A 26,769-nucleotide genomic window follows, 5' to 3' on the forward strand; every position below is an offset into this window, starting at 1 on the left:
AGTAGGCTCCACACTCAATGTGGGGCCCAAACTCACAACTCTGAAATCAAGAGTCACATGCTCTACCGAGTCAGTCAGGCGTCCCTGTTTTTGCTAAATCTTGTTAAGCATTTTCCAGATGATTGAGAACTTAAATCTTCACCATCTCTCTTTTTGCCCTTGACACCTGTATAAAATGTGGATTACATAATTTGCTTCTTTCCCAAGTAAAGTACACTGATCTATTTTCACATTCAGACTGCAATTAGAGTAACATTCTTCTAATAAGACACCATATTCCTATTTAATGCACTCTGAGGCTGCATTAATTACTTTTGTCAGCCGTGTTTTACTTTTCACTCAATTGAAACACAACTCCCCCTAAAATTAATATTAAATAAGATACCTCCCTAATCTGTTCTTATGCCTTTGATTTTTTTAAACAGCTTTGAGTATAATTGACAATAAATGCATATACTTAAGGTAAACAATTTGGTAAGTTTTTACAGGTATACACACACACACACACACATACCTGAATCATCACCATAGTCAACATAGTGAACATATTCATCACCCCCAAATTTCCTTGCACCTCCTTGTAATCCCTCCCTCCTGTGTGTATTCCTTATTCACCAAGCCCCAAGCAATCACTCACCTGTTGTCACTATAGATTATTTGTTTCATATAAACAGACTAACACAATATTACTTTTTCTTTTGTCTGTCTTCTTTCACTCACCATAATTATTTTGAGATTCATCCATGTTGTTATGAGTATCAATAGCTCATTACTGTTCACTGAGTTGTATTACATTGCATGGACATATAACAATTTCTTCATCCAGTCACCTGTATAAACATCCACCTGGATGGACATTTGGATTGTTTCTAGTTTTGGCTATTACAAATAAAGCTGCTATCAACATTTGTGCACAACTGTTTATATGGGTATATATTTCTGTTCTCTTGGATAAATATCTAGGAATGGAATGGCTAGACTATATGATAGGTATATGTTTAACTTTTTAAGAAACTACCAAAGTGTTTCCCAAAGTGGTTTTTCTATTTTATGTTCTCAGCAGTGTATTAGAGTTCCAATTCCTCCACATCCTCATCAATGCATGGTATAGTCAGTCCTTCAATTTTAACTATTCTAATAAATGTGTAGATATCTCATTGTTTTATTTGCATTTTCTGATGACTAATGGTGCTAAGCATCTTTTCATGTGCTTACTTGCCATCCATATATCTTTTGTCCATTTAAAAAATGGATTATTTTCGGGGTGCCTGGGGGCTTAGTCGGCTAAGTGTCCACCTCTTGATTTCAGCTCAGTTCATGATCTCACAGTTTGTGAATTTGAGCCCCGCGTCAGGCTCTGTGTTGACAGTGAGGAGCATTTTGAGATTCTCTCTCTCCCTGTCTCTCTGCCCCTCCCCTGCTCACATGTGCATGCTCCTTCTTTCTTTCTCTCTCTCTCTCAAACAAACAAACAAAAAACTTAAAAAATGGATGATTTTCAGGGTGCCTGGGTGGCCCAGTTGGTTAAGCATCCAACTCTTGATTTCAGCTCAGATCATGATCTCACAATTTGTGAGTTCAAGCCCTATGTTGGGCTCTGCACTGACAGTGTGGAGCCTGCTTGGGATACTCTCTCTCCCCACCTCTCTCTCTGCCCCTCCCCTGCTTGCTCTCTATCTCTCTCTCTCTGTCTCTCAAAATAGATAAGTATTAAAAAATGTATTATTTTCTTATTATTGAGTTATTTTTTTAAGTTTATTTATTTGTTTTGGGAGAGAGCAAGAGCATAACAGCTTTCTTGTAGATTTCATTGAATTTTCTGCAAAGATCACCTGTGGTATATAAATAAGGACAGTTTTATGTTTTCCTTTCCAATCTGAAAGCTTTTTATTTATTTTTCTTGCCTGACTCCACTGGCTAGAATCTGCAGCACAATTGGATAGAAGTGGTAAGAGCAGACATACTTGTCTTGTTCTTATCTTAAGCTAGCTGTGGGTTTTTGGTAGATGTTCATTACCAGGCTGAGGAAACACCCTTCTTTTTCTAGTTTGTTAAGAATCTTTATCAGGAATAAATATTGAGTTCTGTCAATGTTTTTTTCCTGTACCTACTGAGGTCTTACTTTTTAATTTGTTAACATGGTAAACATTGACTGATATTCAAATGTTAAACCAACCATGCATTCCTTGGTCATGCTATATTATCCTTAACATATTGTTGGATTCAATATACTAAAATTTCATTTAGAAATTTTGTATTTATTTCATGAGGGACATCGGTTTGCACTTTTATTTAATACCTTTGATCTTGGTATCAAGGTAATGCTAACTAGAATGAGTTGGGAAGTAGTCCCTTCTCTTCTATTATTTGAATGATTCTGTGTAGAGTTGGTATTATTTCTTGTTTAAAACTTTGGTGGAATCTACCAATGGAGCTATCTGGACCTGGAGGTTTTTTGTTGTTTTTTTTTGTTTTTTTTTTTTAGGAAAGATATTAATCACATTAAAAAAAATTTCAATGTTTATTTTTGAGAGAGAGAGAGTGTGTGTGTGTGAGAGTCGGGTCGGTGGGGCGGGAGTGGGCAGAAAGAGAGGGAGACAGAGAATCCAAAGTGGGGCCATGAGATCATGACCTGAGCTGAAGTCAGACACTCAACTGAGTCATTCAGGTGCCCCTATTAACCACATTATAATGTATTTATGAGACATAGAGGTATTCAAGTTATCTATTTCTTTTCATGTAAGCTTTTGTAATTTGTCTTTCAAGGAATCTGTTTATTTCATCTAAGTTATCAATTTTTTTTGGTGTAAAATGTCCCTAACATTCCCTTATTTTTCTTTTAATATCATTCAAATGGAGGGTGATGTCACCTCTTTCAGTCCTAATATTAGTAATTTGTATCTTTTCTTCTTTTTCCCTGTTAGTGTGACTACATGTTTATCAATTTTATTGATTTTCTCAAAGAATGAGTTTCTAGTTTTATTAAATTTTTTGTTTTTTTTTTGTTGTTGTTGTTTATTTCACTGATTGCCACTTTGATCTTTATTACTTCACTTCTCCCTATTACTTTGGGGTTAATTTTCTTTTTCCTACTTTCTTAAGGTGGAAGCTGAGTTCACTGATTCAAGATCTCTCTTTTCTAATGTAGGTTTCGTGCTATAAATTTCCCTCAAAATAGTGCTTTAGTGTCATCCTCAAAATTTTGGTATGTTGTTTTTCATTTTCATCCAATTCAAAATATTGCTAATTTCCTTTTGGGTTTCTCTTTTGACCCATCAATTACTTAGAAGTGTATGATTTACTTTCCAAATATTTGGAGATTTTCCAGAGATCTTTCAGTTACTGGTTTGTAATATAATTACATTTTAGGTAAAGAATATATTTCATATTATTTGAATCTTTTCAAATGTATCAAGACTTGTTTTATGAGCTTTTGTATAGCAAAGGAAACCATCAGTGAAACAAAATGACAATCTGCTGAATAGGAGAAGGTATTTGCAAATATATCTGATAAGGATTTAATATCCAAAATATATAAAGTACTTATACTACACACCCCCAAAAAACAACACAACTTAAAAATGAACAGAGGACCCAACTAGACATTTTCCCAAAGAAAACATACAGATGGCCAACACATGAAATGATGTTCAACATCACTAATTATCAGGGAAAAGCAAATCAAAATCACAACTACACCTGTCAGCATGGTTAAACTAAAAAAGACAAGAAGTAACAAGTGTTGGTGAGGATGTGGATAAAAAGGAATCCTTGGGGGCGCCTGGGTGGCGCAGTCAGTTAAGCATCCGACTTCAACCAGGTCACGATCTCGCGGTCCGTGAGTTCAAGCCCCGCATCAGGCTCTGTGCTGATGGCTCGGAGCCTGGAGCCTGTTTCCAATTCTGTGTCTCCCTCTCTCTCTGCCCCTCCCCCGTTCATGCTCTGTCTCTCTCTGTCCCAAAAATAAATAAACGTTGAAAAAAAAAAAAAAAAAGGAATCCTTGTACCCTGTTGGTAGGAATGTAAATTGGTGCAGCCACTGTGGAAAACAGTATGGAGGTTCCTCAAAAAATTAAAATTACATGAGCGCCTGGGTGGCTCAGTCAGTTAAGCATCTATCTGACTCTTGATTTCAGCTCAGGTCATGATCTCATGGTTCATGAGATCAAGCCCTGTGTTGGGATCCACATTGACAGCATGGAGCCTGCTTAGGATTCTCTCTCTCCCTTTCTCTGTGCCCCTCCCATGCTTGCACACACACTCTCTCTCTCTCAAAATAAATAAATAAACTTAAAAAAATTAAATTAGAAATACCATAAGTAATTATACAACTAGGTATTCTGTAATAATACCATAAATAATACCATAAGTAATTCTACAACTAGTAATTCTACAACTAGGTATTTTCCCAAAGAAAATGAAAATATTAATTTGAAAAAATATATGCACCCTATGTGTATTGCAGCATTATTTATAATAGCCAAGACATGGAAGCAACCTAAGTGTTCATCAATAGATGAATAGCTAAGGAAGATATGGTGTGTGTGTGTGTGTGTGTGTGTGTGTGTGTGTGTATGCGTGCATGCACATACACAATGGAATATTATGCAGCCCTAAAAACAATGAGATCATGCCATTTGAGACAACATGGATGGAACTAGAGGGTATTATGCTAAGTGAAATAAGTCCAACTGATAAAGGCAAATATTACATTTCACTCATAAGTGGAATCTAAAAAACAACAAAAACAAATGAATAAATAAAGCAGAATCAGACTTATAAATACAGAAAACAAACTGACAGTTGCCAGAAGAGGGGGGATGAAGGGCTGGGCAAAATGGGTGAAAGGGAGGGGGAGTTACAGGCTTCCAGTTATAGAATGAATGAATTGCAGAAATAAAAGGCACAGCTTAAGGAATATAGTCAATAATATTGTAATAGCAATGTATCAGGACAGATGGTAGCTACACTTGTGGTGAACACAGCATAATGTATAAACCTGTTGGATCACTATATTGTATATCTGAAACTAATGTAACATTGCACGTCAACTATACTAAAAAAAAAAAAGACTTATTCTATGGCCCATGAGCATGATATCATGATTATTTTTATTCCTCTGTATGTAACATTTCTGTTTTCTTTGGCTTGGTAAGTGTTCTATGTGAACTTGAGGAGAATGTGTATCTTGCTGTTTGGTGGAATGTTCTATAAATAACAATTAGGTCAAGTTGGTTGATACTGTTCAAATATTTCATATCCTTTCTGTTTACCAATTACTGAGAGAAAGGTATTCAAATACCTGGCTATATTGTGGATTTGTGTATTTCTTAAAACAATTCTATTAGTTTTTTCTTCCTATATTTTGAAGCTCTCCCATTAGGTGCATAGATGTTTAAGATTGCTCTGTTCTCTTGATTACTTGACCCCTTTAATATTATGAAATTACTTCCTTGATCTCTGGTAACATTCTTTTCTCTGAAATCTATTTTTGCTGATGTTAATATAGCCACTTTCTTTTGAATGCTGTTAGCATGGTACATTTTTTAATACTTTTACCTTTAACTTATTTGTGCTTATATTTTAATTGAACTTCATGGTAGCAGCATAGAGTTAGATATTACTTCCCCCCAAACCCCAATCTCATAATATTTGCCTTTGAATTGGGGTGTTTAGATCATTTACATTTAATGTGATTCTTGATGTAATTAGGTCTGGGTCTTTCATCTTTCTATTTGTTGTTTTTTGAGGTTTATTTATTCATTTTGAGGGGGTAGGGTCAGAGAGAGAGGGACTGTCTCCCTTTGGGCTGTCAGCCCAAAGCCTGGTGCAGGGCTCAACCTTAGGAACCATGAGATCATGACCTGAGCCAAAACAACAGTCAGATGCTTAACCAACTGAGTCACCCAGGTGTCCCTTTCTATTTGCTTTCTACCTGTCCTATCTATTCTTTGTCCCCCTTTTCCTCTTTTCAGCCTTTTTTGGATTATTTTTTATTATTCTATTTCATCTCCTTTGTTGCTTATTAACTATAATTCTTGGGGCTCTTTAGTGGTTGCCTCAGGATTTATAGAATATGTCTTATCATAGTCTAATCTTAAGTGATACTACACAACTTCACATATAGTACTAGAACTTTACAATAGTATCCTTCCATATCTCCCTTCCTGGCTTTCATGTAGTTTACTTTTACATATTTTACAAATCTCACAATGTATTACTAAATTTGTATAAGTCACCTATCACTTAAATAGATTTAAATAATAAGAAAAAATTATATACATTTACCCATGTAGTTATCACTTCTAGTGGTTTTCTTCCCTTCTTTTTTAAAGATTCAGATTCTCTTCTGTCTGGTATCATTGTCCATCCATCTAAATACTTCCTTTTCTTGTAGTGTGAAACTGCTGGTAGTAAATTCTTTCATATTCGGTATGTCTGAAAATATCTTTATTTCACCTTCAGTTTTGAAAGATATTTTTGCTGAGTACAGAATTCTAGATGTTGCTCCCCTATCTCCTTATGTATATTGTTCCTATTAGAAATATGAAATCATGCTTACTTGTGTTCCTGTGTGTGTGTCTTTTTCTCTTGCTGTGTTTAAGATATTCTCTTTTTGTTGGTCTAGGCAACTTTATTATGATGTGCTTTGGTGTAGTTTTCTACATGTTTATTCTGCTTGTGGTTCATTGAACTTCTTTGATCTGTGAATTTATAATTTTCATCAAGTTTGGGAGGCTTTTGGCCATTATGTCTTCAAATATCTTTTCTCTCCCACACCCTCACCTCTTCAGGCACTCCACTAGCCAATATATTAGATTGCCTGAAGTTGTCCTACAGTTCACTGATGCTCTTTTTGTTTTCTTTTTATTTCTTTTCCATGTTTCATTGTAGACAGTTTCTATTATTATGCCTGCAGGCTACTAATCTTTTCTTCTGCAATGACTAATCCATTGTTAATCCTTATCAGTGTATTTTTCATTTCAAACACTGTACTTTTCATCTTTAGAAGTTTGATTTGGCTTTTTTTTATGGATTCTATTTTTATTACTTATTATTATTATTTTAAAAATATTTTTATTTATTTTTGAGAGAGAGTGTATGTGAAGTGGGGAGGGACAGAGAGAGAGGGAGACATAGAATCAAAAGCAGGCTCCAGGCTCTGAGCTATCAGCACAGAGCCCGATGCAGGGCTCAAGCTCACGAACTGTGAGATCATAACCTGAGACAAAGTCAGACGCTTAACCGACTGAGCCACCCAGGTGCCCCTATTACTTATTATTTTTTATTTTTAAGTAATCTCTGCACCCAACATGGGGCTCAAACTCATAACCCCAAGATCAAGAGTCACATGTTGTACTGACTGAGTCAGCCAGGCAGACTGGCTGTAAGTCAGATATCTTACATATCTACTTAACTTTTTGAACATACGATATATACTTATAATAACTGTCTTGATGTCCTTCTCTGCTAATACCAACATCTATGCCAGTTATTGGTTGGTTTGACTGATTAGTATTCTCAGTATTAATTGTGTTTTCTTCCCTCTTTGTGTGCCTGGTAATCTCTGTTTGGATGTCAGGTATTATTAATATTCTCTTGTTGGAGGCTGGGTTATTTTTTTGAATTCCTATAAATATTCTTGAACTTGGTCCTGGAATGCAGTTAAGTTACTTGAAAATCCTTTGATCCTTTGAGGTGTTGTTTTTTGGCATTTTTAGGCAGGTCTGGAGCAGTCAGTATTCAGTCTACAACCAAGTATTCTCCCTCATGGGAATAAGACCTTTCTAAGTACTCTAGTCAATGCCTGATGAACTATGAGGTTTTCCTGTCTAGCTGGTGGAAATAGTCCCTGTTCCTGGCCCTGTGTAAATGCTGAGCAATGTTTCCTCTCATTGTTTTGGAAGGTCCTTTTTACCAGCCTGGCATGGTATGCATCAATCAGTGCTGTGCTAAACATTTGAGGGAACCCTCTGCACATTCTCTCTCTCTGTTCATCTCTCTTTTCTGGTACGTGGTCCTATGAACTCTGGCTATTTTGGTCTCCCTATGCTCTCTCAGTTCCTTCTACTTAACTTAGGGATCTACTAGGCCCCCCAAGAATTCCCCCTCCCTGAATCATGGTCTGGAAACTCAAAGCACTAAGCTGAGGTGATGGTAAGACTCACATTATTTGTTTCTTGTCTCTCAGATACCAGTTTTTTATTGCCTGATATAAAGTGTCTTCAAACTAATTTTTCATGTATTTTTGTCTGGGTTTTTTTTTTTTTCAGTTATTTCAGGTGGGAGGCCAAATTCAGTCCCTATTTATTCATTTTGGCCAGAAGCAAATATTAAGTTGATCTGCTATTGATTTTTCAACCTTAGTTCTTCCCCTCTTCTTCTGCTCCTCCTGTCTCTTACTCTTAAAATCTAAGACACAGGAAAATTTTACAGAATTCTAAGTAGAAATCAATATCATCTTTACATTCCCAGATCCTAGTCCTTAGTAACTGATTAATAAAATTGTCAGTAGTGAGTAAAGAACGTTCAAATTCTGGTTTTGTTGCCTTCTAGCTGTATCTTGGACTTGTCTATGCTTAAATACCGGTCCTTTTCTCTACACATGCGTAGAAAGCTGAAGAAAGATCAGGAAAAGCAGATATTTTCTACTGAGCTATACATTTGGCTTAATCCTGAGAATTTAAAATTTTTAACTATTAAAAATATAAAATAAAAAATTGAAAAATAGAAACAAACATGCTAAAAATTTCACTTCTCCCACAAACCAGTGTTCTTTTCTGTCAGTATATACTCTTCTACATTTTATTTGCATTATATTTTGTACATGATATAACAAAAAAAACACTTTAATATTACTTTAGTTAACAGAATTACATTCTATGTGGCTGCATAGTGCCATAATTATATTTTTAAACATCTTTGTCATGTGAGCATGCTATGATGTACTCAGTTGTTTCTATATGAAGGTAACCTCTTTTTAGTTAGTATAAAAAATAACTTCAGTGACTATCTTGACCTCCATTTTAGGTTATTTTCTCAGCTAATCCCCTAAAGTGAGATTACTAGAGTAAAGGATATAAATATTTTTAATATTCTTGTTACATATTGCCAAACTGCTCTCTTGAAAGACTATACCACTGTTCACCTCTACCAGCCTAGCTAAGAGTGTCAACCTAGATAAGGATATCACTTAAAAGAAAATGTCGTGGCTAACATAATTAGTAAAAATGACTTTTCATTGTTATTACCTAGTTTCTTCATTTCCACAAAGTGGGCCATATTCCTTATACTTGCTATATAGTGGCATTTTCTTTATTAGAAAAGGAATTCTTTTGTAAATGGCTTTTTGCCCAACATGATGTTTGTAAGATTCTTCTATTGTGCTGCACGTAGGTATATTTTGTTCGTTCTCATTGCCAAGTGATATTTCATTGTATAAATGTGTTACAACTTATTTAACCATTCTATTGCTGATGAACATTGAGTTGTGTCCATTTTGAGCCAGTTGTGAAGAACACTGTTACGAACAGTCTTGTATATATCTCTTGGTGCACATGTGTAAGAATTTCTTTATGGAGTAGAAGAGCTGGAAGACAGGATATGCACATTTTCTACTTGGCTATGTGTTGCAAATTACTTGCAAAGTGGTGGCACCAATTAACACTCCTACCACCAGCAGTGTTCTTGTTGCTTGAAATCTTGGCCAGCATTTACTGCTGTCATACTTCAACTTATTGCCAATTTGGTCTGTGTATAATGGTATCTCATTGTATTTTTATTTTTATTTTTATTTTAAAAAAAAAATTTTTTTTCAACATTTATTTATTTTTGGGACAGAGAGAGACAGAGCATGAACGGGGGAGGGGCAGAGAGAGAGGGAGACACAGAATGGGAAACAGGCTCCAGGCTCTGAGCCATCAGCCCAGAGCCTGACGCGGGGCTCGAACTCACGCACCGCGAGATCGTGACCTGGCTGAAGTCGGACGCTTAACCGACTGCGCCACCCAGGCGCCCCTCTCATTGTATTTTTAAAGTAACTTCCCTAATTACCAAAGTGGTTAATGATCTTTTCATGTATTTGTTGGCCCCTTGTATTTCCACTTTTGTGAAGACTTTGCTCATTTTTTCTGTTACTGTATCTTTTTCTTATTCCTTCATAGGCATTCTTTACATACTCTTCATACTCGTCAGTTTTATGTTTTACATGGGTTCTCCTAGTTCATGGCTTGATTTTTCACTCTCTTCATGGTGTCTTTTAATAATTATAAGTTGCAATTTTAGGGGCACCTGGGTGGCTCAGTTGGTTAAGCATCCGACTTCAGGTCATGATCTCATGTTTGAGCCCCGCGTCAGACTCTGCACTGACAGCACAGAGCCCATTTGGGATTCTGTCCTCTCTCTGTCCATCCCCTGCTCACTCTCTCTCTCCCTCAAAATAAATAAACATTTTTTTTCAACAGTTGTAATTTTAATGTAATGAAACAACAGTCTTTTCCTCTATGTGCCGTACTTTTTGTCTCTGTTTTTAAGGTATCTATAATGCCTAAGATATTCTACAATATCTTATAAAAGCTTGACAGTTTTGCCTTTCACATTTAGATTTTCTAACTACCTGGAATTGATTTTGTGTATCGTGGGAAATAGGGGTCCAGTTTTATTTTTCTTTCCACATAGGATATACAGTTTCCACACACCATTTATTGAAAGAAAACGTCCCACTGATCTTCAGGTCACCTCTGTTAAGTATGAAATACGTCATGTGAATCTGCTTTTTATACTTTCTACTCTGTTCTGTGGCTCTGTGTCTATTCCCATTACAGGTCCACTCTGTCTTTATTAGGAAAGGTTCATGAGCTTCATACAGTATAGGGCAAGTCCTTTCATTTGTTATTTAAAAAATATTTTTTTAATGTTTATTTTTGAGAGAGAGAGAGACAGAGCAGGAGTGGGGGAGGGACAAAGAAAGATGGAGACACAGAATCCAAAGCAGGCTCCAGGCTCCAAGCTGTCAGCACAGAGCCCAACGTGGGGCTCAAACCCATGAACTGTGAAATCATGACCTTAGCCGAAGTTGGACACTTAACCAACTGAGCCACCCATATTAATTTTAGTTCTTATAATATGCAAGAGTAAGACAGTACAGGGCTTATGTTACTTTGGGCCTACCATGGTTCACAAAGAAGAAAAGCCCATTTCATGTATAATACCTCTGTCTCCAATAACAGGGCCAACTTCCCCATTAGACAAGAAGCCACCACTCTTTGGGTCCATAATACTTTTAGGGGCTCATGAAAATGTTTTAATTTATTTTAAAATCAGAAGAAAACAATGAGCTTTTGGCTGAAGGAAGTATTTTAGTATATAATACTAAATATTCCTTTTTATATTAACACAGTCATAAAACATTTATTTATTTTTTTTTTAAATTTTTTTTTTCAACGTTTATTTATTTTGGGGACAGAGAGAGACAGAGCATGAATGGGGGAGGGGCAGAGAGAGAGGGAGACACAGAATCGGAAACAGGCTCCAGACTCTGAGCTGTCAGCACAGAGTCCAATGTGGGGCTCGAACACATGAACTGTGAGATCAAGACCTGAGCTGAAGTCGGACGCTTAACCAACTAAACCACCTAGGTGCCCCAAAACGTATTTTTAAATACTGTTCTAGGGAGAAAGGGCCCACATAAGCAAATGTGCCCAAAGCCCATAAAGTGGCCCTGCCTGAGGGGCACCTGGGTTGCTCAGTTGGTTAAGCCCCAACCTCGGTTCAGGTCATGATCTTGCAGTCTGTGGGTTTGAGCCTCACGTCAGGCTCTGTGCTGACAGCTCAGAGCCTGGAGCCTGCTTCAAATTCTGTGTCTCCCTCTCTCTCTCTGCCCCTCCCCTGCTCACACTCTGTCTCTCAAAAATAAATAAATATTAAAAGAAAATTTTTTTAAATGGCCCTGTCTGATAGTGTTCTTAAAAATTATCCTATTAATCATAAGGGCAGAGATTAGGTGGCTCATCCATACACTGCCCTATAGGCTAGGGCATAAAAACATGTTTCCTCTTGATCATAGGTAAGTATATCATCTTCATTTGGGAAAATTGTACACACCAGTAAATTAATAATCCCCCAAAGGCTAACTTTAAATTTGAATAAAAAATAGAATTCAGATAATATTTCTATCCAGGCATTTGCCAGGTACTAGGGGTTACAGGGATAAACAAATGAACATAGAGCTTCTAACATATAAGATGGTTAACAATTATAATCGGGAAGAATGTCATACAAATAGAAGTATGGTAGCAAGATTGAGTTAATCCTTAGTTGCAAAATAGGTGATGTTATTTTTGGTTTTTCAAACAAAGAAACCAAGGCACAGAACAACTGAATGGCTTATCCCAAGCATCAACAAATATACTCAGATGAAGTATTTGAATACCAGGACTTTGACTCCAGGTCTTGTGCTATTTACTACCTGGTCTGAAACAGTGCTCATTCCATAGTAGATATTCAATAAATTAGACTGTATTGCATTAAATAAGAAATAGTGCCACTCCAAAGGATTTCATCTTTCTCTCAGAGCAACTATTTAATCTTTTCCCCCACAACTTTATCAATGTATATTTTATATATCATAAAATTTACCCATTTCAAATGTGTAATTCAATTATTTTTAGCAACTTACTACATGGTGCAATCATCATCATAAATCAGTTTTAGAACATTTTCATTCCCCCAATAAGAACTTGAATGCTTGTTTTTTAATTAATTTCTATTCCTATCCCTTGTCCCAGGCAACCACTAATCTATATCCTGTCACCATAAATTTGCCTTTTCTGGACATTTCACATAAACAAAATCATACAGTATATGGTCTCTCTTGTCTGGTTTCTTTCACTTAGCACAGTGTTTTTGAGGTTCATCCATGATTCAGCATGTGTCAGCAGTTTGTTCTCTATTATTGCTGAATGGTATTCCCTTGTATGGATACACTACATTTTTGTCTATCTGTTCACAAGCTGATTGACATTTGGGTTGCTTCCCATTTTCACCTATAATGAATAATGCTGCTATGAACATTTGCATGAAATTTTTTGTGAGGATATGTCTTCATCTCTCTTGGGTAGATACTCAGAAGTAGAATTCCTGAGTTATATAATAGTTTAACTTTTTTTTGTTTACATTTTTATTTACTTTTTTTTTTACTTTTTTTTTTTTTTACTTTTTTACTTTTTATTTACTCTTTGAGAGACAGAGACAGAGTGCAAGCAGGGGAGGAGCAGAGAGAGAGGGAGACACAGAATCCAAAGCAGGCTTCAGGCTCTTAGCTTGTGAGCACAGAGCCCAGTGTGGGGCTTGAACCCACAAATGCGAGATCATGACCTGAGCTGAAGTCAGATGCTCAACCGACTGCCATCCAGGCACCCCTATATTTAACTTTTGAGAATCTGTCAAATTGTATTCTAAAGTGGCTGCCACATTTTACATTACTACCAGCAATGTATGGAGGGTTCCAATTTCTCCATATCCACAGACTCTTACTGTCATCTTTTTTGACTATGGTCATTCTAGTGGGTGTGAAGTAGTATCTCATTGTGGTTTTGATCTGCATTTCCTTAGTGACGTTGAGCATCTGTTCATGTGCTTGTTAGCCATTTGTATATAGTCCATGAAAAGTGTCTATTCCAAATCCTTTGCTCATGTTTTGACTTATTGTCCTCTTAATACTGAGTTATAAGAGTTCTTTGTAAATTCTGGATACAAATTCTTTGTCAAATATGTGTTTCACACATTCCCCCCCATTCTGCCACTTGTCTTTTCATTTTCTTAATGTTGCCTTTTTAACTGTAAAAGTCATGAATTTTGATGAAGTCCATTTCATCCATTTTCCAGAAATAAATCCTTATATTTATGGTCAATTGATTTTTGACAAGTGCAATTCACTGACAAGAAGGTAGTTTGTTCAAAGATGGTAGTTTGTTCAAAGATAGGAACAATTGTATATCCACATGCAAAAAGATGAACTTAGATGCTCACTTCACGCTGTGCACAGAAATTAACTCAAAGTGGCTCATAGATTTCAATGCAAGAGATAAAACAACAAAACTTTCAGAAGAAAACATGGAAGATAAACTCAAGATCTTCAGGTAGGCAAGGGTTTTTTTTTTATTGATTCTTGAATTCTTGTCTTGATTAAACACAAAATATATACGTGTGTATGTATTTATATGTGGTATGTGGGTATAGTATAGGTAGGTAACTACACAGCCATCTTCAGCCACAATGAGAAACTGTTTTACTGGGATTGTTGACTAAAGTTTGAATTATCAATGACATAAATATGTTGAAAATAATATGCAAAGGAAAAGTGGCAAGCCAGCCAGAACATAAAATCCGGAGCTTGGCAGGTGGAATTCAAGACAAAACTGTGTAAATGGCACATTAATCCTTTCTTCAAATACTATGCAACGTGCCTACTTACATTTCAGGCTAAGAAATGTTGATTACAGGCAGTCATTGACTGCAGATTAAGAAGCCAATCTTCTAGGGGCACCCAGGTGGCTCAGTTGGTTAAGTGTCTGACTTTGGCTCAGGTCATGATCTCACGGTTTGTGGGTTTAAGCCCTGCATTGGGCTCTGTGCTAATGGCTCGGAGCCTGGAACCTGCTTCATATTCTGTGTTTCCTTCCTCTCTCTGCCCCTCCCTTGCTTGTGCACTCTCTCTCTCTCTCAAAAAATAAACATTAAAAACATTTTTAAAAATAAGCCAATCTTCTATAGAAAGATGAATCTCTATTAGCTAAGGAGATGCTACATACTCTTATGATTGCAATGATTTCATAATACTAACATGAAAGTCTTAAAGCCTATTGCTTTCAACATGTGTAGGAAGAAAGAAATTATTGTTGAAGAGTCATAAACCTAATTTGTCAAGAAGAAAATTTTAGATACAAAGTCTCACTTTTAAAGCTACTTTCTTCTATTAAATTCTATGGATCTCACCTAAAATTGTTAACAGCTAATTTCATGGTCAAATCGCCACAAGGGATACTCAAGGATATGGGCATGAATCTTGGCCACTTGTATTCACTGTGAGGCAGTCAGTGCCTTGTCTGTGTCTCTTCATGGCAATTGATGGAGCTTTGCTAAAGCCTAAAACTTGATTTCCTCTATTTCAGAGCAGTATTTGTTTTCAAAATATATTTCCTAATATAATTAAAACTGCATTACTGCTTATTAGCATGTTAATATATTTTCATTGTTTTCAGGTACAACTGGTTATTTATATATCTACCTGTCCCTTTTAAGAAAGGTAACATGTTTTATTGTGCTTTTATCCCCTACATGAGTGGTTTTAAATCATCAGAGCCATTGGTCAAGTGTTGGAACCCTGCCTTCCAGTATGTGACAAGGGTTTTAGGACACAGTAAATATTTCATAAGTTTTTACTGTAATTAATTAACTATTCATTTTTAATAGTGTAGTTTTAAAATTACATTTCAGTAGTCCCAAGGTCTAATGGAAGAAAATATACCATGGAATCAAACAAGTTACTAAAATAATATTCTAGGAAAGACATATAGGTCTATCATTATTGTAATGAAGGCTAACTAATGTTTCAATGCCTAGAGCCAAGTGCCAACTTTTTTCTTTCTTGAATACCTAGTAACACAATGTTCTCTCATTTATTCTAAAGAGATATGCTCTCTTCTCTTAGATTAGAGCCTCTATCTAAATCTCTTGGACACTTTAAAAGTCAGACCTTTTAAATCTGAGTACAGAAACATAGCTAGAAGAGCCCCAAATAAGGTTAGCCTTGTTACCATTGCTATTGTTGCAAATGCCTTCTAATAACTACTTATCTCTTGAAAGTAAGTAGAAAAAATTTATCAACTCATCAAAATTTCACATGAACTTGAAAGAGGAATGCTAAGTAGTGAAATAAATGAAGACAGCCTTCTTTTCAACTTGTGGGTAACGGGATGCTGGCAAAGCACATTATACTACGACATTTGCATATCAGATGAGTAAAATGATGCTTTACAAAAAACAAGTGAACTGGAAAACAATTCACAGATGCTTTTAAAATACTTTCCTTCTTGCCTAAGATATAACCTAGACTGGTTCTGAATAATTTTCTCTTTTTTTTCTGATTTTATTTTATTTTTAATTTTATTTTTTAAATTTATATCCAAAATAGTGTATAGTGCAACAATGATTTCAGGAGTAGATTTCTTACTGCCCCTTACCCATTTAGCCCATCCCCCCTCCCACAACCCCTCCAGTAACCCTCTGTTTGTTCTCCATATTTATGAGTCTCTTATGCTTTGTCCCCCTTCCTGTTATTATATTATTTTTGTTTCCCTTCCCTTATGTTCATCTGTTTTGTCTCTTAAAGTCCTCATAGAGTGAAGTCATATGATTTTTGTCTTTCTCTGACTAATTTCACTTAGCAAAATACCCTCCAGTTCTATCCACATAGTTGCAAATGGCAAGATTTCATTCTTTTTGATTGCCGAGTAATACTCCATCATATATATATACCACATCTTCTTTTTTTTTTTTTATATGAAGTTTATTGACAAATTGGTTTCCATAGAACACCCAGTGCTCATCCCAAAAGGTGCCCTCCTCAATACCCATCACCCACCCGCCCCTCCCTCCCACCCCCCATCAACCCTCAGTTTGTTCTCAGTTTTTAACAGTCTCTTATGCTTTGGCTCTCTCCCACTCTAACGTCCTTTTTTTTTTTTTTTTTTTCTCCTTCCCCTCCCCCATGGGTTCCTGTTAAGTTTCTCAGGATCCACATAAGAGTGAAACCATATGGTATCTGTCTTTCTCTGTATGGCTTATTTCACTTAGCATCACACTCTCCAGTTCCATCCACGTTGCTACAAAAGGCCATATTTCATTTTTTCTCATTGCCACGTAGAATTCCATTATACCACATCTTCTTTATCCATTTATCCATTGATGGACATTTGGGCTGTTTCCATACTTTGACTATTGTTGATAGCGCTGCATGGGGGTGTATGTGTCCCTTTGAAACAGCACACCCGTATCCCTTGGATAAATGTCTATTAGTGCAATTGCTGGGTTGTAGGGTAGTTCTATTTTTAGTTTTTTTGAGGGACCTCCATACTGTTTTCCAGAGTGGCTGCACCAGCTTGCATTCCATGAATAATTTTCTTAAATATTATCTGCAGTGATATTTTCAGTTACAGCCCTCCAGCCCTCCAGCCACCTGGAAACATTAAGTCCCACCTGGAGCCTTATCCTGTCCTTGGGGCCTGGGCTAGTACAACTCTCTACACTGGAGGAATTTTTAGAAGCCTTAGACTGGCAACTTATCTGTTCAGTATCAGTGTGGCCCTTCTGCTGATCCTGCCCTGATAGTATAACCTGGTTTCAGGCACTAAAATTTTATCTGGTTATTTGTAACCCAGCCTCCATCTTGAACCACTAGAAACTAGTGGATTCTTCCACTGTGATCCTCAGTCCTACCTTGGGACCTTACTTAATATACCAGTTGGTGCAATACTCCCTGTAATGTTCTGTGGGCTTAGTTTAGAGCCCTACCCTAGAACTCCAGTCTTCATGAGTTATGTCCCCAGTATATGCCACCTGATAGCTATGAGACAGACTTTCCTCATGTCTGGATTTCTACTTATTGCCCACTGTTAGACTTTTCTAGAGATAGGTCCTATGCTTGAGCTAAATTTCTTATCCATGAACTAACCCATCTCAGTGCTGACTTCTAACTCTAATAGTAACTCAGGTAATACTTGTTTTAAAACATTTCTATTCAAACCAGCCAACAGTCATTTTTAAAGTGAACCACTAAACATACATCTGGCTGCTTGAAATTCCAAAAGTAAATATCCCATACCTGTCTGAATGAATCCTGACTTGTATCCATTAGTTGTGCCATTTTCTGGTGTCACAGTTGATGATACTGAAGAGTTTGGTTTCATAGAGTGGCAAGTGGCAGAGGATTGTCGGCTTCTACATTCTGGGAAGGAGTAAGAATTATATTATGGGAGGAGACCAATACCCTGTCAAAGCAGGTGATGAGAACACAATCCACAAAATCTCTAAAATAAACTACTGTTCCTTAAGTAGCAACCATGTTCCTTATTGGCGGTTTCCCCTCCTCTAATCCTGACTCCAACAGAATGTTCAAGATGGTGAATTCACTTTGTCTTCCCAGGGCCAGATGTCATGTTTAGAAGGAAAAAAAAAGAAAGAAAGAAAAAAGATCCGGCTTTTGTTCTTCACAGACTAGCTCCCAGGGGAAAAATTACTCATAACCAATATAATCATGCTAGTTTTATGGATAAGGCAGGCTAAAATATCAGTAATTTGTTTTTAAAAAAATAAGCTTTCAAACACCAGTTAACCTCCCGTCAAGGATCAACTTAGTGTGGAACAGGAATCTATATAGGTTGTCTTCAATATTCTCACCTCAACCTTAATTTATGTCCAAAAGCTGAAGCAAAGAAAAATTTATAGTCAGAGGAGAAAAATTAGAAATGCTCAAATTCTTTTTTTTTAAGCCTACTTATTATTTTTAAGTGAGAAAGAACAGGGGAGGGGCAGGGAGAGAGGGGGATAGAAAATCCCAAGCAGACTTGATGCTGACAGCAGTGAGCCTGATGCAAGGCTTGAACTCATGAACAGATCATGACCTGAACCAAAGTCCAACGCTCAACCAACTAAGCTACCCAGGTGTCCCAGAAATGCTCAAATTCTTATTACTCTTAGTTTGTATCAAAGGAAATAGGTACACAATATTCTAGGTGATTTCTGATCATGCAACACCAAGCTTCATTTTAGGTAAGCCAATACTAATGGAGCTCTAACATGATACTTTAATAATACTTTGAACTGAGTCAAGTAGATAGCAAATACTAAGAAACCATGTAGGGCTATAACTTCTAACTAAATTATACCACACATTACACTATGTTAGTTTTTAAAGGTAGCATGTGAAAAAGAAATATAAATGGTTGTAAATGACAGTTAATTATAGAGGGTCCTTTAGAGAGTTTCCAAGTTTATCAGATATATGCAAGGTTGGACACAGTTTTCTATGACCACCTTGGCTAGGATTTTCCTTGAAAAGCAATTGTACTTTGGCCTACAAGGATACCTCCACATTATGTGTATCGTATGCATACATTTATATTGATGTTCTATGTCTGCATATCTGCATATCTCCATATCTGCATATATGGATACATATGCATATACAATCTTAATTCTAAAATAGTAACTTCTATAAATGTGAGGCTTCAGACACCTGGCTGGCTCAGTTGGTAGAGTGTGTGACTCTTAATCTTGGGTTTGTGAGTTTGAGTCCTACATTGTGGGTACAGATTACTTAAAAATAAAATCTTTTAAAAGATTTTTTAAAAATGTGAACCTTCAAAAGCCATTCAGGATGATTGTGCCTATCTTGGAACATGCAGCTATTTCCTAAGGAATTATATAATGTCATTTCAAATGCACCCAAGAGTAATTACAGTGGAAAACTCAGAGGAAAATCTGAAGTCATTTATAATTTGGATTTATTATGCTATTTCTTATGGTCAGGCCAAAATCTTGCACAGACAACAAATGGAAGCATTAAAGACAATTATTATATCATCTTTAATAATATAATAATATTGATAATTAAGAAAAATCTCAGCATCTAAGTAACTGCTCAAAAGAATAAGGATTAGATATTCCACTGCATTAGAACAATGAATAGAACTTGTGGTAAATCCTATCAACTACATGAAGATGTGAGATTTCAACTGGATTCAGATCCACAAATAAGTTAGTTAAGTTCTTCTACACTTAAAAAAAAAAAAAAACAACTTTGCCAACTTAATAATGTGTTTCCCCCAGGTATTAAGGTATTATGAAGAAGCGTTATTTGTTCAAAGTATGCTTAGTTCTAATGAAAACAGAAAACTATATGCTTGAGAATTACCAAAGAACCTAAATAAAATAGAAAAGAGCATCTAACCAGAAAAATGACACTTTGAGGTCCTCTCTAAGTGACAGGAAAGCTGAAAAGAGTCCTCCTGTACTCCACCCTCCCAAGAGACAAATATAAAGAGACATGCACTTTTTCTAAACCTGGATAGTCTCTATTGAAAATAGAAAGAAGTTGGGGCGCTTGGGTGGCTCGGTCGGTTAAGCGTCCGACTTCAGCTCAGGTCATGATCTCGCAGTCCGTGAGTTCGAGCCCTGCGTCGGGCTCTGTGCTGACCGCTCAGAGCCTGGAGCCTGTTTCAGATTCTGTGTCTCCCTCTCTCTCTGACCCTCCCCCATTCACGCTCTGTCTCTCTCTGTCTCAAAAATAAACGTTAAAAAAAAAATAAAAAAAAAAAAAGAAAGAAAGAAGCAAGTCAAATAACCTGCCAGAGAGCTTCACATCTTTGGATAGTCTTCTGAACTTGGGATATTTACATACATCATACCTGATTCTGAACCCCAGAAGGCCACTTGTCCTTACTGTAACATCCTCATTCCTTTCCCTTCCCTTTCCCTCCCAGAAGTTGACGCTACCTTTCCAGCAGATAAGAGGTCCCTTCGACAGTACACCCTGGGAGCTTCTGACTAGGTAGTACTTTAAGTGCTTCTGCTTCTTTGGCTGGGTGGTGAGCTTCAAGTTAATATGGTTGGAAAATTCTGTGAAATACCGAAATCCTCTTTCTCCACAGCCGATACAGTTTCCAGAAAACCCTGAAAGAAGACAAACCAAAGTTACTGGTGGATTTGTAAATTGATACAATACTTTTACATATGAAAAGTATAGAAATATTCAGTGCTTTTGACCCAATAATTTCCTAACCTCAAGGAAAAACACCAATTTTTTTTAGCAGAATTATTTTATAATAGTGGAAGACTGAAAGTAATTTAAATTCTGCTCTAAGTTTAATGGCTAAGAAAATAGAGTGGATAGTAGCATGTGATAGAATTCATACAGTTGACATAAAAATATGAAAAAGTTTGCTTCTAGAGATGCCCATGATTTCCTCCCCACACACTCCCTTCTTAGAGAACTTGCTGGCCCTGGTTCTCTGCCCTACCCACCACGTGCACTGTCACAGATGATTAGATTGTGCTAATATCAGACCCAGTCTGGGACAGTCAGAGTCTCTTTCATGGAATTTTATTTTATTTTATTTTTCAACTTAAAAATATTTTATTATTTGGTTTTTTTTTTAATTTTTTTTCAACGTTTATTTATTTTTGGGACAGAGAGAGACAGAGCATGAACGGGGGAGGGGCAGAGAGAGAGGGAGACACAGAATCGGAAACAGGATCCAGGCTCTGAGCCATCAGCCCAGAGCCTGACGCGGGGCTAGAACTCACAGACCGCAAGATCGTGACCTGGCCGAAGTCGGACGCTTAAGCGACTGCGCCACCCAGGCGCCCCTATTATTTGTTTTTTATTTGAGAGGTGGTGGGCAGAGGGAGAGAGAACAAGAATCCCAAGCAGGCTCCACACCCAGCATGGAGCTCGATGCAGGGCTCAGGGCCACAATCCTGGGATCATGAAATCAAGAGTCAGATCCCCAAAGGACTGAGACACCCAAGTGCCCCTTTCCTGGAATTTTAAAATAAATACAAATAGAATCAGTCAGATGGAACTGGGCCCTAAATTTGTAAGGTTTTGTAAAATTGGAACCCAAGTTGGGGGTTATGTCCAACCACCTGTCAGCTAAGGGATGGGAGAGAATAAATTGGCAACTGTGAAGGTTGTCTGCAGAGAGGAGGGCATGGACAGTGATGGGCAAGCCCAGGTGCTGTCAACTTTCCAGTTCCTATGACAGCTAGCTGTAATTTCTCACACAGGTGCCCCGAGAGTCCCATTTCCTCTTTATTCACCCCCCCCCATACTCAAACTAGCTTATTATCCCTTTAGATCAAACATCCAAACAATTCTCACTCAGATTATTCAAACAAAATAAAACTTTCAGTGACCTGCTTAGAGCAGTGGGCACAGAAAGAAGAAATGGAGGAGGCTAAGAGGATGTGAGGCTATCCTTTGCTTAATTGGAAATCAATCCCGTAATACACAGAGAAAAGTCACACAGAAATAATGTGAGTTCCTCTGGTTGTGACTGAGGAGGAAGCATCATATGTACTGCCATGTAGTGAACAAGGACAAGATAGGTGGAAATGAGAAAAGGCATTCCAAACTCCACACATACAATCTCTCTCTATATAAATGACTAACTTAAAATCAATCCACTGATGAAGTGATACTCTTTTTAAACCCCTAAACCAACCTGTTATCTAATTAACAAAGATATAAAAGGAGAGAAGAGAAAGGCCACCAGGATTAAAGACAGAATATCTCACAACATACCAATCGCAGACAGTCAATTCTGACAATCAATAGAAATGGCAGTCCAATTTATTATTTTTTCAACAATTACTTACTGAGCATCCACCTATATACCAGGCATGATGCAAAACTGGAAAAACAGAGATAGTCATATCTTCTGATCGGTTACATAAAATTAGTAATTTATATAATTAGTTTATTACTGTTACTTTATAGAAATATAAACATAAATTATTTAAAATATATTCAAAGATGGACTGAATTTGAGAGCATTTGGCTATCTGTCCAATGCTTTATAGCTACAGGCCAAAACCAAAAAAAGAAAAAAAAAAAGCCAATTTTTTTCACCGAGTTCCCAAGCCATCTAATCATCCATTTCTCCATGCATCCATGCATCTAGCCAACAAATCCATCCATCCATCCAACAAATACTTATATACTCTACCATATGCTAGGCACTCTTTCAGGTACCAGGTTTTCAGCACGGAGCAAAGGAGACAAAACCACTGCCTCCATGTAACTTACATTGTGGTGCGATTATCATGCCTTGACAGAAAAGTGCCTGGCTTGCCAGGCAGATGTAGAACCCAGTAAAATAATATAAGAACATTTTAGTCAAAACAATTAAAGATGGTGCCTCCCAAAAGAGGCTTATCTGGTAGATCCAAGTAGTTCATAAAAGATTAGTGTGAGAATTAAAATTAACAAATTACTGAGGTGAGGTTTTATCTTTTGTCTTTTGCTTATTCTCTGAGGTGAAAAGCAAGAGAATATACAAAGGAAGAAAAGCAAAGGATCTGGACAATCTTCAAAGAACAGAGATGGCACATTAATGATGAGAATTGACAATATTAAAGACAAAGAATCCTACAGCTCATTTTTAAAACTCTGTACAGTTTCAGTATCAGTCTTCGTTCAAGAGAGATTTTATCTGCCCAAAGTTCTTGTTGTCATCATCACAAAAAATAATACCTCTTACAGCTAAATTACCTATCTAGTGTTTCTGTCAACCAAGTCTTCCAATTGCACAGTAGATTTGGGACACATGAATGAACTGCCAACTGGATCAATATATACTTTTTAATGTTTATTTATTTTGAAAGAGAGAAAGAGAGAGAATGAGTGGAGGAGGGGCAGAGAGAAAGGGGGAAAGAGAATCCCAAGCAGTCTCCATGCTTAGCACTCAGTGCAGAGTCCAATGCAGGACCAGATCCCACAACTGTGAGATCATGACCTGAGCCAAAATCAAAAGTCAGACACCGAGCGAACTGAGCCACCCAAATGCCCCCTCAATATATTTTTTAACCAATTCCTTCACTCACAGTCTTTTGAATCAGCATAATTTATATAAAAAGTTTATAAATTGATATTGGAGTTCACTGGGATTATAACATATTCGAAGCTTAAAATTTTTCCCACTATACTTTAATGCATACTAAAATAATCTATCATCAGTAAGAAATGTTGGATGGGTATTAACATATAAAAATCTCAACAACATGCTTATCTAAGAGAAAAGTTCTACCATCTTGCTGCACTACACTTTCACTTGGAAAGTGGTTACTAAAAAATTATGTCCATTCACAAGGCTAGAGAAAGCAAAGAAACTTCCATTTCTATAAAGGTATTAATAAATATGACAGAATGGCAGAATAATAACCATTTAAAGAGCAAGTGCTCTGTGCCAGGCACTGTGCTGGATGGGTTGCCTTATAAACATCATATCTTTTGATCTTTACAACCCTGAAAGTTAGGCATCATTGGCCTCTTTTTATAGATGAGAAATCTGAGACCTCATGAGAATAAGTAGCTTGCCCCAGTTCTGAAAATACTAAGTGGCAAATCTGGGATTTTAATCCCAGTTCCAACTCCAATGACCAAGGTCTTTGATCTCATATTCATTATTATACACAATCATGAAATCTATTCTTCTTCTTCTTCTTCTTCTTCTTCTTCTTTCTCTTTTTAGAAACAGACAGAGCATGTAAGTGGGGGAGAGTAGCAGAGGGAGAGAGAGAGAGAGAGGGAGAGAAGGAGAAGGAGAGAGAGAGAGAGAGAGAGAGAGAGAGAGAGAGAGAGAGAGAGAATCTTAAGCAGGTTCCATGCTCAGTGCAGAACCCAATGCAGGGCTTGATCCCATGACCCTGGGAACATGACCTGAGCCGAAATCAAGAGTCAGACGTTCAGCCGACTGAGACACCCTGAAAATCTATTATTCTGATGGTGTTTCTTGTATCCTTTCATGATGTATTCTAGGAGGATTCCTCTAGTCATGAAGAATCATTAGGCAAAAAGGCATCATGAGATATTTTTCTGTGTCTGTGGTCAGAGCCACATATAAACTATTCCATCTGATGTCACGGTGATGCTTTTATTTATTTTTTAAAAGTTTGTTTGTTTATAGCAATCTCTACAACCAATGTGGGGCTAGAACTCATGACCCTGAGATCAAGAGCTGCATGCTTTTCTGACTGAGCCAGCCAGGCACCTCAACACTATGATGCTTTTAAAATGCTAAAAAGAAGTTTCCCAAAATTGTTATACCACAGCCAACTAGATTACTAGCTCTGTGTCTTAACATTTTTGTGCTCCCACAACACAGCCTAGTATGATTTTTGTCACATAGTACATTTTGAACAAAGTGTTGAATGAATGAGTGAACAGATACTTAGAAACTTCTTTGCTAATTTAGTCCAACTTATAAACTTTACCATTAGGCTTCTGTGTTAAACCATCTGCTCAATTTCACTAAAAGAAAATCATCATCTTTTTATGAAAGCCTATGGAAATTATCACTTCTTTTCCTATGAACCAAGAAAAAGCTTTGAATTATAAGTTAAGGAACTTTTATAAAGCATGGATAGGGTTACTTTCTAACTCAGAATACTGATGTATATATTTCCAGACTTTCTGATGACACTGTGTAACTAGGAAAAATGTATCTAACTAAACAAGTACAGCTTAAGAACAATACAATTCTTGAATTCTTTGCCCTCTTTCCTTTCATTTTTATTATTTTCACCAAAGACATCTCATGTGCCATTTTGTCTTCTTAATTAAAAATAAATCCAGTCTTTATTTCCCATGATGTAAGGAAGCGAGGTTGTGAAAAAAAAAAGTCCAGACTCAAAGTAAAGCCAGAGAGTAAAAACAATTCTGAGATACAGTAATACATTTTACATCATATGTATATTCCTAGTTACTTTGGTTGAACTAATGCTAAATATAACATGGGAATCATATCAATCAAATATAGCTAGGAATGATGGGTAGTATGGAGAAACTACCAAAAACTTACAAAGCAGATAATCTGCAGCTGAATTACTGAGAGTTGACTGGACATCAGGTCTAGATCAATAACTCTGTACAGAGTGAATCCTACTTTGCTTTACACAGAATTAATTTTTGATAAATCGCATGCCATCCTTTAGCTTGGCTTGAAAAGGCGGCCTCTTCAAGGCGGGTGTTTTGGGAATGAATAAAAAATAAAAGCTAATTTTTAAGAAGTTACTAAAAGTAAAAAAAATGTTTCATACTTGAGTTAATTACAGAATTCCCAATTCTGTGATCTAAAAAAAAATCTGTGATAATTTAACATGCTTTTTAATTTTTGTTTTTTTATTTGAGAGAGAGAGCGAGCGTTGGGCAAAGGGGCAGAAATAAAGAATCTTGAGCAGGCTCCATGCTCAGTACAGAGCCCCACGTGGGGCTTGATCCCACAACCCTAGGATCTTGACCTGAGTTGAAATCAAGAGTCAGACGCCCAACCAACTGAGTCACCTAGGCACCCCTATGATAATTTAAACTTGTAGTTTAACTCCTTCATCTTGGAAGGAATTTTATAGGTGTGAAATACTCACCTAAAAGTGCATTTTTCCCATGATCATCTGGTAGAAATCTCTTGTCTACAGCACACACGAGGATGTGTTCAGGCAGATTGGGAGACTTGGCCCCTACTAGGAGGAATCCTGCTGGGATGTCGATTTGTTCCATACAAAGAGATACCAAACGCAAATCCTTTCCTGCTTGACAAAAACCTAAAAATGGTAAAAAGGACACAGTAAAATGTTTAGGAAGGTCCTATCTCCTTATCACCCATCTGGAGAGTGGATTTGCCTATGGGAAATCCCATAAAGGCATAATCCCATAAAAAATTAAGGAGTAGATTATTTTTTTATGTTTATTTATTTTTTGAAAGAGAGAGGGAGAGAAAGAGCAAGCTGGGGGAGGGGCAGAGAGAGAGGGAGAGAGAAATCCCAAGCAGGTTCTGCACTTTCAGTGCAGAGCCTGATGCGGGACTCAAACTCAGGAATTGCAAGATCATGACCTGAACTGAAACCAAGATTTGGACGCTCAACCAACTGAGCCACCCAGGCACCCCAGGACTAAATTTAAAGTCCATATACTCCAATCTGAAGACAAATCTA

The 26,769-nt window shown here is 36.9% G+C and overlaps 1 protein-coding gene across 1 annotated transcript in view; it reads right to left on the minus strand.

Annotated features, from left to right (window-relative positions):
* GREB1L (GREB1 like retinoic acid receptor coactivator) overlaps positions 1 to 26,769 on the minus strand; it is a 143,018-nt gene that overhangs the window by 107,124 nt on the left and 9,125 nt on the right. The window contains exons 3-5 of the mRNA XM_047087027.1: positions 26,203 to 26,379; positions 20,554 to 20,730; positions 17,882 to 18,004 (exon numbers count right to left, since the gene is read on the minus strand). Coding sequence (XP_046942983.1) covers positions 17,882 to 18,004; positions 20,554 to 20,730; positions 26,203 to 26,379 — 477 coding nt within the window. The remainder of the gene's footprint in view (positions 1 to 17,881; positions 18,005 to 20,553; positions 20,731 to 26,202; positions 26,380 to 26,769) is intronic.

The sequence above is a fragment of the Lynx rufus genome, unplaced genomic scaffold (assembly GCF_022079265.1).
Source record: "Lynx rufus isolate CCGP_SWC_20201006 ecotype Redwood Valley unplaced genomic scaffold, mLynRuf1.p SCAF_22, whole genome shotgun sequence".
Classification (NCBI taxonomy): Eukaryota; Metazoa; Chordata; class Mammalia; order Carnivora; family Felidae; genus Lynx; species Lynx rufus.